Source organism: Suncus etruscus, chromosome 1 (assembly GCF_024139225.1).
Source record: "Suncus etruscus isolate mSunEtr1 chromosome 1, mSunEtr1.pri.cur, whole genome shotgun sequence".
NCBI lineage: Eukaryota > Metazoa > Chordata > Mammalia > Eulipotyphla > Soricidae > Suncus > Suncus etruscus.
Window position 1 is genome coordinate 48,910,999 of NC_064848.1, and position 16,715 is coordinate 48,927,713.

General features: G+C 38.5%; 1 protein-coding gene across 1 annotated transcript; it reads left to right on the plus strand.

Moving 5' to 3' along the window:
• Positions 1–12,767: 12,767 nt before the first annotated feature.
• LOC126002739 (signal recognition particle 14 kDa protein-like) lies at positions 12,768–13,100 on the plus strand. The gene has a single exon (XM_049769398.1). The coding sequence runs from the start codon at positions 12,768–12,770 to the stop codon at positions 13,098–13,100; it is 333 nt and encodes a 110-aa protein (XP_049625355.1).
• The last annotated feature ends 3,615 nt before the right edge of the window (positions 13,101–16,715 follow it).

A 16,715-nucleotide genomic window follows, 5' to 3' on the forward strand; every position in this document is an offset into this window, starting at 1 on the left:
ATTTTGCTTGGATCTTCAGTAAGAATGGAAGAAGACTGAAATTATAAAAGCCTTACCAAGGATGCAGTGTAGATAACATTAAAGCAATTGTCAATATCTGGGGAATATTTTTACTACTGACATTGTATTGGGCTTCAGTTTTAATTTTCTTCAGTTTTAATTTATTTTGGAATTTTATTGGGTCACACCCGGTGATGTCCAGGGGTTACTCCTGACTATGCATTCTGAAGCCACTCCTGGCTTGGGGGACCATATGGGGTGCTGGGGATCGAACCCAGGTCCATCCTGGGTCAGCCATGTGCAAGGAAAACACTCTACTGCTGCACTAGTGCGCTGGCCCCAGTTTTGGAAAAGAAATAAAAAAAATCAGTGAAACACCTAAATTTTGAGTTCATTTAATTTAATTGAGGGTAGAGAAGGATGAAAAGAGTAAAGGGTGTGATGTTTTTATAGAAAAGTAGATTATTTCTGTTGGATGGATCTGGGATTCACAAGTCACTTTCATTTCCATCAGACAAAAATGAATTGAAAAATGGAGTCCATACATCAAAAAATTTTTACTAATTTTCTTCTGGATTGTTTTATCATTCTTAGGTCTAGATTTCTCTTAGATGGTCCAGTACATACATACATACATACACACACACACCACAGACATTGTCATTTCTTCATAATCTTTTTTGCACCTATTTTTTCTATATTTGTCATACTTCTTTGAAAACCTATTGTTTGTTAAAATGTCAATCAGTTGTCTTTCTTTCTTTTTTTTTTTTAATCAGTTGTCTTTCTAGTAATCCAGATATCCCTCATACAGTACCTTTAATGTGGTTTTGGTAGAGTCATAGAATCATATATGTCATATAGCCACAATGCTTTCTGGACATGAATGTGACCTAAATTTTTTTAAAACTGAGGTAGAGCTGACAGGAGGTGGCAAAAACCAGATTTGCATCACATAAATCTATAAAAGACCCTTTGGAAAGCTTTATGATTTTTGTTAGACTTGGAACATCATGATAGTTGCAAAAGATGTGAGGTTAGCCCCATTTCCATTGGTCCTGTGCAATTACTTGCAGTCAGCTTTCTTCATTTGTGAAAGGATGCCTCCTCTGTATGATTAAAATGCCTGCTGAGTTCTTTTGCAACAGACTTGAAAACTTGTATTAACTACTAGAAGAATGTAACCGGTATTATTATATTTTCCACCTCTACTAGGCTGACATTCATTTTCTTTTTTAAGTTTCTGAGATCTAACTAGTTAAGCCAAATTTGCAATCTGGCTGCTTTTGATTAGGATACACTAAATGTAGTGGTGGTGGGCTGCTCTCTCTGGATTTTGAGCTCTTAAAAAGCAGCAACTTACAGATAAGTTTCAGTGAATATAAAAGAGATGACAGGGAATGTTCAATTAAACCCAGTCACCACATCATTCTAGAAATGGGCTGTTAGTTTAGGAAGGCTAAATTCTGTTGAAGACTCTTTACAACAGGGGTCTCAAACTCGTGGCCCGTGGCGGCCTTCAAATATCGCAGTATTTGCAATTATTTGCTTACCTAATAATCACAATAAAAATTGCATTAGTTAAAAAAAATCGCATTAAACACTCGCATACCCTGAGCAGTTCCGTTCGGGGTATGCAAATGTTTAATGTGATTTTTTGCAATTTTTTTCTTACTAATGCGATTTTTTATTGCGAATATTTGGTAAGCAAATAATTTCGAATACTTTGCACCTAGCGCAGATGTCATTTCCGCTGCTCCTGCCTTGCATTATCAGAGACCTAAGGGAGAGAAGTTTATTACAGAATTAATTAGATTTTGTCATACCTTCACCATGACTTCATCAAAGCCTGCAGTGAAGAGAAAGATTGATGACGAGCACAGACAATTTCAGGAGAAGTGGGAGATGCAGTACTTCTTTGTTGAGCACAGGGGCATCCCCACATGTCTTATTTGCTCAAAGAAAGTTGCAGTGTACAAGGAATACAACTTGAAATGCCATTATTCAACTAAACATGCTGAGGAATGTGCAAAATATCAAGGAAATGAGAGAGTCAAGCAGGTTGCCAGCCTTAAAGCATGTCTAATGAGGCAACAAAATTTCTTCAAGAAAGCAACCAAAGAGAATGTTGCATCAGTCGAAGCTACTTACATGGTTAGTGAGATGATTGCTAAGTCAGGGAAACCATTCACAGAAAGAGAGTTTGTTAAAAAAAATGCATGTTATAGGCTGCAAGTATTATCTGTCCAGAAAAGGTCAGTTTAGCAAAATCAGCCTTTCTGCCAACACTGTGGCAGAGTGCATTTCTGACATGTCAAGTGACATTTATCATCAACTGTATGAGAAAGCCAAATTTTTGATGCGTACTCAGTTGCTCTTGATGAGGGCACAGATATAACAGACACTGCACAGCTCACAATTTATGTCCATGGTGCTGATTGCAATTTTGACTTGACAGAGGAGCTGCTCACAGTAATTCCAATGCATGGCTAGACCACCGCTAATGAGATATTTCGGCATCTGTGTGATGCCATTGAGAATGCAGGTTTGCCATGGAAGAGGTTTGTTGGAATAATAACCGATGGAGTGCCATCGATGACAGGGAGGAAAAATGGACTGGTGGCACTTGTTCAAAAAAAAAAAAACTTGAAGAGGAGAATGTAAAGAAGGCCATTGCTCTTCACTGCATTATCCATCAGCAGGCCCTTTGCAGTAAATGCCTGCTGTGTGACAATGTGATGTCTGTTGTTATGAAATGCATCAACCAAATCAGATCCAGGGGCTTAAAGCACAGGAGGTTCCGTGCTTTTTTAGAGGAAATGGAGTCAGAATATGGAGATGTGCTCTATTTCACCGAGGTACGTTGGCTCAGCAGGGGAAATGTCCTGAAAAGATTTTTTGAGTTGAGAGAAGTGAAAGACTTCATGGAGAAGGATGGAAATGCTGTTTCTGAGTTGAGTGATCACAAATGGCTCATGGACTTAGCTTTTTTTGTTGACATCATACATAAGCTGAATGTACTAAACAAGATGTTACAAGGCCCGGAGCAGCTTATCAGTGCTGCCTATGACAGACAACGTGAGAGCATTCTCCACAAAACTTGTGTTCTGGAAATCCCAGCTCTCTCAGACAAAACTTTGACATTTTCCAGCATGGAAGGAACTTGTGAATGCAGGCATACCATTCAGTGGTGAGAAATATGTTGATGCTATTTTTAAGCTAAAGAAGAAATTTGGTCACAGATTTGCAGACTTCAAAAAGCACAGAGCTACTTTCCAAAATTTTTTGGACCCCTTTTACTTTGGTGTGCAAGATGCCCCTCCTATGCTTAAAATGGAGCTCATTGACCTGCAGTGCAACTCTGATCTCAAAGCCAAGTTCAGGAAGATTAGTGGAGAAGCAGACATGCATGGGCAATTTTTAAGAGAATTGCCCCCAGCTTCCCTGAGCTTTCCTGAATATTCAGGCGCATCATGTGCCTCTTTGGGAGCACATATTTGTGTGAAGTTATTCTCCACATTGAACTTCAATAAGTCATAGTACAGGTCTAGACTTAATGATGATCATCTTCAAGCCATACTGAGGGTCTCAACTGCTTCCTCTCTAAAGCCAAATGTGGTTCAGATTTGTGAGAAGAAGCGCTATCAAGTCTCTGGCACCAAGGAATAGGCAAAAGATGCCATGTTCAGAAGAACTGTTCATGATCTTCACTCAATGTTCTATTCATGTTCAGGAGAAATAATTAAAACTGTTAATAATGACATTTGAGGACTTTTTTTGTGTGAAATACCTTATGCGGCCCTGCCTCACCCCGACTTTGCCTCCTGCGGCTGCCAGGTAAATTGAGTTTGAGACCCCTGCTTTATAAGTAGATAATCTCTGTGTTCTTCTCTTTTTCTTTTTTAATTTATTTAATTTATTATTATTTTTTATTATTTAACCAACTTTATTACATACATGATTGTATTTGGGTTTCAGTTATGTAAAGAACACCACCCATCACCAGTGCAACATTCCCGTCACCAATGTTCCAAATCTCCCTCCTCCCCGCCCAACCCCCGCCTGTACTCTAGATAGGCTTTCTATTTTCCTCGTACATTCTCATTATTAGTATAGTTCAAAACATAGTTATTTCTCTAATTAAACTCATCCCTGTTTGTGGTGAGCTTCATGAGGTGAGCTGTAACTTCCAGCTCTTTTCTCTTTTGTGCCTGAAAATTATTATTGCAAAAATATCTTTTACTTTTCTTAAAACCCATAGATGAGTGAGACCATTCTGCATCTTTCTCTCTCTCTCTCTCTCTCTCTCTCTCTCTCTCTGACTTATTTCACTCAGCATAATAGATTCCATGTACATCCATGCATAGGAAAATTTCATGATCTCATCTCTCCTGACAGCTGCATAATATTCCATTGTGTATATGTACCACAGTTTCTTTAGCCATTCATCTGTTGAAGGGTATCTTGGCTGTTTCCAGAGTCTTGCTATGGTAAATAGTGCTGCAATGAATATAGGTGTAAGGAAGGGATTTTTGTATTGTATTTTTGTGTGCCTAGGGTATATTCCTAAAAGTGGTATAGCTGGGTCATATGGGAGCTCAATTTCCAGTTTTTGGAGGAATCTTCATATTGCTTTCCATAAAGGTTGAACTAGACGGCATTCCCACCAGCAGTGGATAAGAGTTCCTTTCTCTCCACATCCCCGCCAATACTGCTTGTTCTCATTCTTTGTGATGTGTGCCAATCTCTGGGGTGTGAGGTGGTACCTCATACTTGATTTGATTTGCATCTTCCTGATGATTAGTGATGTGGAGCATTTTTTCATGTGTCTTTTGGCCATATGTATTTTTTCTTTGTCAAAGTGTCTGTCCATTTCTTCTCCCCATTTTTTGATGGGATTAGATTTTTTTTTTCTTGTAAAGTTCTGTCAGTGCCTTGTATATTTTGGAGATTAGCCCCTTATCTGATGGGTATTGGGTGAATAGTTTCTTCCACTCAGTGGGGGGCTCTTGTATCCTGGGAGCTATTTCTTTTGAGGTGCAGAAGCTTCTCAGTTTAATATATTCCCATCTGTTAATTTCTGCTTTCACTTGCTTGGAGAGTGTAGTTTCCTCCTTGAAGATGCCTTTAGTCTCAATGTCCTGGAGTGTTTTACCTACGTGTTGTTCTATGTATCTTATGGTTTTGGGTCTGATATTGAGGTCTTTAATCCATTTGGATTTAACCTTTTTACATGATTTTAGCTGGGGGTCTAAGTTCAATTTTTTGCAAGTGGCTAGCCAGTTGTGCCAGCACCACTTGTTGAAGAGGCTTTCTTTGCTCCATTTAGGATTTCTTGCTTCTTTATCAAAAATTAGGTGATTGTATGTCTGGGGAATATTCTCTGAGTATTCAAGCCTATTCCACTGATCTGAGGGCTTGTCTTTATTCCAGTACCATGCTGTTTTGATAACTATTGCTTTGTAGTACAGTTTAAAATTGGGGAAAGTAATTCCTCCCATATTCTTTTTCCCAATGATTGCTTTAGCTATTCGAGGGTGTTTTTTGTTCCAAATAAATTTCAAAAGTGCCTGATCCACTTCTTTGAAGAATATCATGGGTATCTTTAGAGGGATTGCATTAAATCTGTACAATGCTTTGGAGAGTATTGCCATTTTAATGATGTTAATCCTGCCAATCCATGAGCAGAGTATGTGCTTCCTTTTCGCGTGTCCTCTCTTATTTCTTGGAGCAGAGTTTTATAGTTTTCTTTGTATAGGTCCTTCACATTTTTAGTCACGTTGATTCCAAGATATTTGAGTTTGTGTGGCACTATTGTGAATGGGGTTGTTTTCTTAATGTCCATTTCATCCTTATTGCTATTGGTGTATAGAAAGGCCATTGATATTTGTGTGTTAATTTTGTAGCCTGCCACCTTGCTATATGAGTCTATTGTTTCTAGAAGCTTTTTGATAGAGTCTTTAGGGTTTTCTAAGTAGAGTATCATGTCATCTGCAAACAATGAGAGCTTGACTTCTTCCTTTCCTATCTGGATTCCCTTGATATCTTTTTCTTGCCTGATCACTAAAGCAAGCACTTTCCAGCACTATGTTGAAGAGGAGTGGTGAGAGAGGACAGCCTTGTCTTGTGCCAGAATTTAGAGGAAAGGCTTTCAGTTTTTCTCCATTGAGGACAATATTTGCCTCTGGCTTGTGGTGGATGGCCTTAACTATATTGAGAAAGTTTCCTTCCATTTCCATCTTGCTGAGAGTTTGGATCAAAATGAGTGTTGGACCTTGTCAAATGTTTTCTCTACGTCTATTGATATGATCATGTGATTTTTATTTTTCTTGTTGATGTTGTGTATTATGTTGATAGATTTACGGATGTTAAACCAGCCTTGCATTCCTGGGATGAAACCTACTTGATCGTAGTGGATGATCTTCTTAATGAGGCATTGAATCCTATTTGCCAGGATTTTATTGAGGATCTTTGCATCTGTATTCATCAGCGATATTGGTCTGTAATTTTCTTTTTTTTTTTGTTTTGTTTTGTTTTTTTGTTTTTGGGCCACACCCGGTGACGCTCAGGGGTTACTCCTGGCTATGTGCTCAGAAGTCGCTCCTGGCTTGGGGGACCATATGGGACGCCGGGGGATCGAACCGCGGTCCGTCCTAGGCTAGCGCAGGCAAGGCAGGCACCTTACCTCCAGCGCCACCGCCCGGCCCCGTAATTTTCTTTTTTTGTCACATCTCTGTCTGGTTTAGGTATCAAGGTGATGTTGGCTTCATAAAAGCTATTTGGAAGTTTTCCTGTTTTTATGATTTCATGGAAGAGTCTTGCCAGGATTGGTAGTAGTTCTTCTTGAAAGGTTTGAAAGAATTCATTAGTGAATCCATCTGGGCCTGGGCTTTTGTTTTGGGGCAGACATTTGATTACTGTCTTAATTTCCTCAATAGTAATGGGTGTGTTTAGATATGCTACATCCTCTTCATTGAACTGTGGAAGATTATAAGAGTCCAGCAATTTATCTATTTCTTCCAGGTTTTCATTTTTAGTGGCATAGAGTTTTTCAAAGTAGTTTCTGATTACCCGTTGAATCTCTACCATATCAGTAGTGATCTCTCCTTTTTTATTCCTAATACGAGTTATCAAGTTTCTCTCTCTTTCTTTCTTTGTTAGTTTTCCGAGTGGTCTATTAATCTTGTTTATTTTTTCAAAGAACCAACTTCTGCTTTTGTTGATCTTTTGGATTGTTTTTCGGGTTTCCACTTCATTGATTTCTGCTCTCAGCTTTGTTATTTCCTTCTGCCTCCCTATTTTTGGGTCCTTTTGTTGAGCACTAATTCTATGAGCTGCATCATTAAGCTATTCAGGTATGCCCCTTCTTCTTTCCTGATGTGTGCTTGCAAAGCTATAAATTTTCCTCTCAGTACTGCTTTTGCTGTGTCCCATAGGTTCTGATTGTTTGTGTCTCCATTGTTATTTGTTTTCTGGAAGGTTTGATTTCCTCTTTGATTTCATCTTGGACCCACTGGTTATTCAGTATTAGGCTCTTTAACTTCCAGGTATTAGAGTTTTTCTTCTGTGTCCTTTTGTAGTTCACATATAATTTCAGGGCTTTGTGGTTAGCAAAGGCAGCCTGCAAAATTTCTATCCTCTTGATATTATGGAGGCATGTTTTATGTGCTAGCATGAAGTCTATCCTGGAGAATGTCCCATGTACATTAGAGAAAAATGTGTATCCAGGCTTCTGGGGTAGAGTGTCCTGTATATACTAGGCCTCTTTCTTCCATTTCTCTGTTCAGGACTAATATATTCTTGTTGGGTTTCAGTCTGGTTGACCTGTCTAATGTTGACAATGCTGTGTTGAGGTCTCCCACAATTATTGTGTTGTTATTGATATTATTTTTCAGATTTGTCAGCAGTTGTATTAAATATTTTGCTGGCCCCTCATTTGGTGCATATATGTTTAGGAGAGTGATTTCTTCCTGCTGTATATATCCCTTGATTAATACAAAATGTCCATCTTTGTCACTTACAACTTTCCTAAGTATAAAGTTTGCATCATATGATATTAGTTTGGCCACTCCTGCTTTTTTATGGGTATTGTTTGCTTGGATGTTTTTCCTCCAGCCTTTTATTTTGAGTCTATGTTTGTTCTGACTATTCAGGTGCATTTCTTGTAGGCAGCAGAATGTTGGATTGAGTTTTTTGATCCATTTAGCCACTCTGTGTCTCTTAACTGGTGCATTTATTCCATTGACATTGAGAGAAAGAATTGTCCTGGGAGTTAGTGTCATTTTTATATCGAAGTTTGGTGTGTCTGTTGGTAAGCCTTGTCTTAAAGTATGTCGTTCAGCTTTTCTTTTAAGAATAGTTTTGAGTCTGTAAAGTTTCTGAGCTGCTGTTTGTATGTGAAACTATGTATTGTTCCTTCAAACCTGAAAGTGAGTTTTGCTGGGTGCAGTATTCTAGGTGAAGCATTTATTTCATTGATTTTTGTCACTATGTCCCACCACTGCCTTCTGGCCTTGAGTGTTTCTGGTGACAGGTCTGCAGTAAATCTCAAGGATGTTCCCTTGAATGTAATTTCTCTTTTTGATCTTGCTGTTTTCAGAATTATGTCTCTATCTATGGGATATGTCATTGTGACTAGGATGTGTCTTGGGGTGTTTTTTTCTGGGTTCTCTTTTAGTTGGTACTCTTCTGGCATGCAGGATTTGATCACATGTATTCATTAGCTCTGGTAGTTTCTCTTTAATGATGTTCTTGATTGTTGATTCTTCCTGGAGATTTTCTTCCTGAGTCTCTGGGACTCCAATGATTCTTAAGTTGTTTCTGTTGAGCTTATCATAGACTTCTATTTTCATCTGTTCCCATTCTTTGAGTAATTTTTTATTTTTTGATCATTTGCTTTCTGGCTTTTTTCCAATTTCTTCTGTTGTATGGAGTTGTTATTCATCTCATCTTCCAGTGTACTAATTCTATCCTCCGCTGCTGTTGACCCGTGGGAAAGCTCAACCATGTTTTTCTTCAATTCATCTACTGAGTTTTTCAGACCTGGTATTTGACCTGAAATTTCAGTTTGGAGTTAGACTCAGAAATTGCTCCTGGCAGGCACGGGGGATTATATGGGGCGCCGGAATTCGAACCGATGACCTCCTGCATGAAAGGCAAACGCCTTACCTTCATGCTATCTCTCTGGCCCCGAGTTTTCTCATTTCTATCTTCATATTCTCTTGATTCTTATTAGTGTTCTCTTCTATACTTTGTTTGAGTTCTTCGAACATCTTCCATATTGCAACTCTAAACTCCTTATCTGAGAGACTGACTAGTTGGTTGGTCATGCTCAAGTCATCAGAGTTGCTATCTTCATTTTCTATGTCTGGTGCTGGCCTGCATTTTTTCCCCAGTGTCACACTTGTATTGTGGGTTTTTCTACGTGTTATGGTTGTATTCATTGCCTAAATGATGTGCACCGTGGCGAAGGGGAGCGGAATAGCCGTGCTCCTCTGGCTCCTCCCTTTCTGGGTGTGTTGAGTCACCTCCACGGAGGGCTCATGGGAAGGCAGGCCATCCGCTGATGAGCCACAGACAGGATGACAACAGGCCGAAAATGCAGCACAGCACGGAAGAGAGGCACATAGGTATGCTGGCATCTGAGATCCAGCAGAGTTCAGTGGCTCCTCCCTTTCTGGGCATGTTGACTCACCTCCACAGAAGGCTCACGGGAAGGTGGGCCGTCCACAGATGAGCCACACACAGGATGAAATCAGGCTGAAAATGCAGCACAGCATAGAAGAGAGGCAGATAGGGGTGCTTGCATCTGAGATCCAGCAGAGTTCAGTGGCTCCTCCCTTTCTGGGCGTGTCGACTCACCTCCAGGGAAGGCTCAGGGGAAGGCAGGCTGTCTGCAGATGAGCCGCACCCAGGATGAAATCAGGCCGAAAATGCAGTACAGCACAGAAGAGAGGCAGATAGGGGTGCTGACATCTGAGATCCAGCAGAGTTCAGTGGCCGTTCTTGTCTTTTTCAAAATAAAACTTATTTATTAAAATGTACATACTATATAAATGATAATTTGCCTTAAATATAAAGGTAATTAAAAGGTAAATTAAAGGGGGTTCTCTTTGACTACCTGAAGTTATCTAAACATCATATTATGCCAGCTAAAATCATTTGAGGTTTTACCAATACTCTCTCCTTTACTTGAACTTACTTATGCAGAGATTCTTCTCAATAGTCGAGCATTCTGAGCACTATTTATCTGAATAGAACTCAAGGTATCTCTACTCTAAAGTTAGTTGAATGGGCTAAAATCAGTTTTTCATATTATTATGAAAGGTAATAAGAAGTCAACACTAATGTTTTATTACAATTACACTCAACACCAAAGCAAATGAAAGTATTTAGTTCTTTTTTTTTTTTAATTTTTTTTGGTTTTTGGGCCACACCCAGTGATGCTCAGGGGTTACTCCTGGCTGTCTGCTCAGAAATAGCCCCTGGCAGGCACGGGGGACCATATGGGACACTGGGATTCGAACCAACCACCTTTGGTCCTGGATCGGCTGCTTGCAAGGCAAATGCCGCTGTGCTATCTCTCCGGGCCCGAAAGTATTTAGTTCTATGCCAACGGTCTGTTTTTGTTTTTCACTTTTTGAAATTATTATGCTCCATTGAGAATTTCTAGAAAACTATGATTGTTTTACTTAAGGAAATGTGAGTTTTCACTCCCATGCCCACACACACACCCATATTTTTCATTTAAACAAAGGCCTTTTATGTAGGCTAATAACTGATATTCTCTCTATATTTTATAAAGTGTCCCAGTACATTTTACCATTTGCCTCAATTCAGTACCAACTGTGGTCGAGTGCAAAACATATGGTTTCTTCATATGTCTTTCAGTGAGTAAAATCAGCATAATTTAAATGCTTGGAGATTTACTCTCCCCTCCATATATAATTTGAATAGGTATAGGTTATAGTGATAATGCCTTGTAGGAGGAAGCTTTAAGAGATGAGGTCAGCCTCTATAAAGACAGTTAGTCAACCCTATAAAGTCTTCCTTGTGAACTTTGAAATACCACTGAATGCATTTAGTATAATTGGCAAGGAAACTCCAGGCCCAGTTGTAGTTCATCTGGAGCCTTAGTTAAGATAAACAAAAATGACTAGGAACTTTGGACTGTCTTCGTCTGAATGGAACAGCAACAGCAGCATACCACATACTTTTTGTCAAACCAGGCACTTATTTCTTACATAGTCAACTAAGTGAAGGTAACACATGATTCTAATTTATAATGGTTCATTCATCTTTTAAAGTACCTCATTTTTTCCTGGACAAACAACTCCTAAAAACACAGGATATATAGCAAGATGAAGAAAAACATTTGTCTAATTTCAAAGGAAAATATTAAAACATTTAACTATAAGACAAAGACTTTAAATAAAGGTAATAAGACCCAAAATAGTTTTGAGAACAAATTCTATTGGGCTCATAAATTAAGAAGCAGAAAATAACTTAATATCTATTTTCTTTAAATGTAATACTAGGTTGCATCTATGGCTAATTCCAAACAGCTGTAAATGGTTAAATTTGAAATGTTACTTCTAAGCATTGTCAGGAAATTTTGTATTAGAAGTGCTAAATATCAAGAGGAAACCAGGATTTCAGTCACAAAAAGAATACCGCCCTTCACCAGTGCAACATTTCCATTAATACTCCCTCCTCCCCCAAGCCCTGCATGTATTTGAGACAGGCATTCTATTTCTCTCACTCACTACAGTATGTTTGTAATCATGGTGCTTAAATAAAGATATTATTGAAAAATATCTCAGAGTAAAAAAAGAAAATAAAAAAGAGGAAAGCAGGAATTGGCTAAGTTCATCTGATATATTATTAAATGCTAGAAAACAATTATATATATATTTTTAACATTTTTGAGTTATACTGTTCACAGAGACTTCACCAGTTTCTGTTCATCTTGGAAGTCTTTGTGGTTCCAGAGACTGAAACCAGTGTACTCTTCACACACACACACACACACACACACACACACACACACACACACACACACACACACACACACACACACAAAAGCAAGGTGAGATATTTATTATTTTTAGCTAAAATTACTTGGTTTATATTAAAAACCAGCTAAACTTATTTTTAGCTTTGGGTTTACTTAAATTTTGGACAGACATCTGAAAATTATCAAATATCTTAAATATTTTTAAATTAGAAACCATGAATTTATCTATTTCACTGAATAGTGAACTTAAATTTGTCTCTGAAAGCATTTTAGATTTAATTTCCTAATATCATTAAGTCATAAAAATGACTATAGTTAAATATTAATACAAATTTCTTTTTTCTCAAAGTCAAATTAAGATTGATAAATTTTAATTGATGGAAGACAGTTTGCTCATTAGGGAAAAGAATCATAATGGTAATTTAATTATTAGGTTATCTTTCTTTGTGGTCTGTGAAAAATGGAAACTCCCTTTAGTTTTGTAATCTATGAAGTGAAGTTTCTTTCCTCCCCCCATATCTGACAGTGATCTAGGGTTATTCCTGATCTGGCACTTGTGAAGTTATTCCTGGCAAGGCTAGGTGAATCATTTTGTGTTCAGATCAAATGTCATATGTAAAACATGAAACAGACCTTTGATCTATGTCCTGACATCACCTTTTCTTTATTAATATTGGAAGATTTCATTTTGTAAAGATTTTACATTAAACATAAACACTTTTTGCTGACTGAGAGAGCCGGCGGTGCTGCCATGGTGCTGTTAGAGAGTGAGCAGTTCCTGACAGAGCTGCCCCGGCTCTTCCAGAAGTGCTGCCGGCTGATGGGCAGCGTGTTTATCACCCTCAAGAAGTATGACGTTTGCACCAAGCCCATCCCCAGAAAGAGGTCCATGGAGGGGTTTGAGCCCGCTGACAAATGTCTGTTAAGAGCCACGGATGGGAAGAGGAAGATCAGCACAGTGGTGAGCTCCAAAGAAATGAATAAGTTTCAGATGGCTTACTCAAATCTATTGAGAGCTAACATGGAGGGTCTGAAGAAGAGGGACAAAAAGAACAAGCGTAAGAAGAATAAAGCAGCACAGTGAAGTACAGAAGATCTCTTTTCTCCAGCCACGGAGATGATATTTTTTCCTTTTTTTTTCCCCCTTTTTACCACATAGCTAGATATCTGGTTCCCCTGCTTCCCTGCAATAACTGTTCTCATGTGAGATGAAATCATTTTGGATAGAAGAACTGTATTTACAGGGTAGTTATAAGAGCCCAGTTTATTTTAGGTTGCCAACTGGTCTGTGTACCATGGTTGTAAATGTCTGAATTACAGTTTAAGGTCTCTCAAGTCATGTGTGTGAATAGCAGTGTATTATTAAACCCATATAATCAGTAAAAAACAAAAACAAAAACATAAACACCTTATTTTTTTATTTTATTTTATTTTATTTTTCTGTTTTTTGGGTCACACCTGGCAGTGCTCAGGGGTTACTCCTGGTTCTATGCTCAGAAATCGCTCCTGGCAGGCTCGGGGGACCATATGGGATGCTGGGATTCGAACCACCAACCTTCTGCATGCAAGGCAAACGCTTTACCTCCATGCTATCTCTCCAACCCCAATAAACACTTTTTAAGAGAATATCTAGTACTCTCAAATAGATTTATTCAAATCATATAATTTGCTTGAATTATATTTATTTGAATATATTTATATATGAACAAATATTGATAAGTTGTTCAAATAAGACAATGTTGATTTTTTCAGAGTTACAGAAACACAAATTTATTATCCTCGCATAACAGTGGGTATATATTTGCTGATATCTTTAGTATAGCCAGAAAAATACTTACTTGTAAACTATATGAGATAATAAAAATACACCTATAGTGTTTTAAGGATAGGGGTGAGAGGGGAGGAAAAAATGTTTTAAGGATATTTTAAACTTCTGTTATCAATGCTTCCATATGAATACATATTTAAATACATTCAATAAATTGAGTATAAGTATTTTATTAGTTATTCTCAAAATTAAGCAGAGATATTAGTTATGTATAAATAATACCCTTCAAGCAACAAGTAATATACAGTCTACTGAAAATGTCACATAAGTTCTAGAGAAATAATTTTGGCTCAATGCAATAAATATGTTGACTTAATTCCAAGACAGTGTTTATTTTTTTTTTATGACTCCAGGAGTTACCAATTCAAATTCATCTGAGAACTGACTCAAATTTCATAAAATTCCAGAGGTTCTTCATGTTATCATTTAGTAACAAAATTTCTGGAGAGTTTCCTACGACCTAAAATTGTAGACAGTATTCCACATGAATTCAAGCATGAAAAGTTTGAGACTGGTGTGCTTGAGGACAGTCTAGTACTGAATTAATTTCCCTCTTTACACAAGGAAACCCTAGTAAAAAGCTGCCATCTTGATCCATCTGAAGATAGAGCCCCGGGGTGGTGTGTGGAGGCTGCAGTGCACCCCAAGTTTAGTTCTCTCTTCTACATAGGTAGTTGGCCTCTATACTAGGGTGATATGCTTTGTCAGTATCTCTGTGGGTCTGTAGTAGCAGAACAAGTCTATGAGCATCAGCAAGTCAAGATGCAGTGGCAGAGTGAGCATCAATCCAATCTCATTCTCTTGCCCACGAAGTTCTAAGCATCCAAGAAGGGTGTTAGATCTGCTGACGAACTGAATTTGCTCTCACAGTTACAGAATCCTTTATGTTCTTTCAATATATGTACAAGGAGAAAGAAAGGCAGGGTTATTATAAAAATTGCAGGGCCTTTGTTATTCCTTCTGTGGCACATGCCACTGTCTGGTTTTGGTGCATCTGGCCAAAAAAGGGCTAAAGAAGTTGCAGATTAGGATGTTAAAAAGAAAAGATACAATTCTCTTGTTTGGGTAACGGAGTGTGGGGAAGCTTCTTTTCCTTGTAGTTCTGGGACAGCTGACAGATATTTTTCTTTCTTTCTTTTTTTTGGGCCACTCCTATTTGATGCTCAGGGGTTACTCCTGCCTAAGTGCTCAGAAATTGCCCCTGGCTTGGGGGGACCATATGGGACGCTGGGGGATCGAACCCCGGTCCTTCCCTGGCTAGCGCTTGCAAGGCCTTACCTCTAGCGCCACCTCGCCGGCCCCCAGATTTTTTCTTTTTTTTTTTTTTTCTTTTTTTTAATTCTAGAATTCTATGGGCACCACCGAAGACCGGGTGGAAGCGGCCCCCCTACACCTCCGCCTAAGCTGAAAACTTAATCCTAATCTCCTCTCCTTTATCAACACCATCATTACCGATGCTGTCATTTATTGAACCTTTGTCATATGCCAGACACTGTGCTAATTGATCTTCAAACATGATTTCACTTCATTTATGAATTGACTGGTTACAGGAAAGGAGGTGGGGCTTCAGTTCAAACAGCTGGTACTGAATGAATGTCAACTGTTTGGTTTTTATTGGTAGTTTTCAAATAGCTGTGACCATTTAAAAATAGAGTTCTAAGTAGGTGGTGGAAAGAGATGTTATATTTGTGAAACATTTTGATCAATCAGATATTTTACATGCATGTTTATATTTACAACTTTTAACAAGCTGTGAACTACCTATTTTTGTCTTTACCTTACAGTTAGTCCCTTCTAATAATGTGAGAATCAGATAAGACATCTTTTTCTCTTTTCTTTTATTTTCTCTCATTTTTTTTTACTGAATGAAAGAAGTTTTTTTTCTTTTTTTTTAAACAATTTTTTTCTTTATTTAAATATGTTGATTACATATATGATTGTGATTAGGTTTCGGTCATGTAAAGAACACCCCCATCACCAGTGCAACATTCCTACCACCAATGTCCCAAATCTCCCTCCATCCCACCCCACCCCCACCTGTACTCTAGACAGGCTTTCCAGTTCCCTCATTCATTTACATGATTATGGTAGTTCTCTGTGTAGTCATTTCTATATAACTGCACTCACCACTCTTTGTGTTGAGCTTCATGAGGTGAGCTGGAAGTTCCAGCCCTCCTCTCATTGTCTCTGAGGTTTGTTGCAAAAATGACTTTCATTTTTCTTTTTTTTTTTTTGGTTTTTGGGCCACACCCAGTAACGCTCAGGGGTTACTCCTGGCTATGTGCTCAGAAGTTGCTCCTGGCTTGGGGAACCATATGGGACACCAGGGCGAACCGCGGTCCATCCAAGGTTAGCGCAGGCAAGGCAGGCACCTTACCTTTAGCGCCACCGCCTGGCCCCGACTTTCATTTTTCTTAAAACCCATAGATGAGTGAGACTATTCTGCATCTCTCTCTCTCTCTCTCTCTCTCTCTCTCTCTCTCTCTCTCTCTCTCTCTCTCTCTCTCTCTCTCTCTCTCTCTCCCCCCTCTGACTTACTTCTCTTTTTAATGTATTTATGGAAATTTAGTCACCATGAAATTACAAAGTTATTTATGACAGTGTTTCAGGCATACAGTGTTTTAACACCAATCCCTTCACCAGTGTCCACTTCTCTTCACCAATGACCTCCCTTTCCAATTGCCTTCTTTTTACCAGTCTGCTATGAGAAGCACTTTTTAAAAATAAAATGTTTTACACTGTAGTTTACTGTACTTTTGGGATCAGCTCAAACTTCCTTTTTCTCTTGATCTTTCTCTCCACCAAGTCCCAGCTCTAGGCTGAGTCAGAAATCCTTACTTTGTATATTTTCATTTTGGAATATTGTATAAT

What these genes read in the sequence shown, in the direction of transcription:
- LOC126002739 (XM_049769398.1), top strand. Translation starts at nt 12,768, where the DNA reads ATGGTGCTGTTAGAGAGTGAGCAGTTCCTGACAGAGCTGCCCCGGCTC.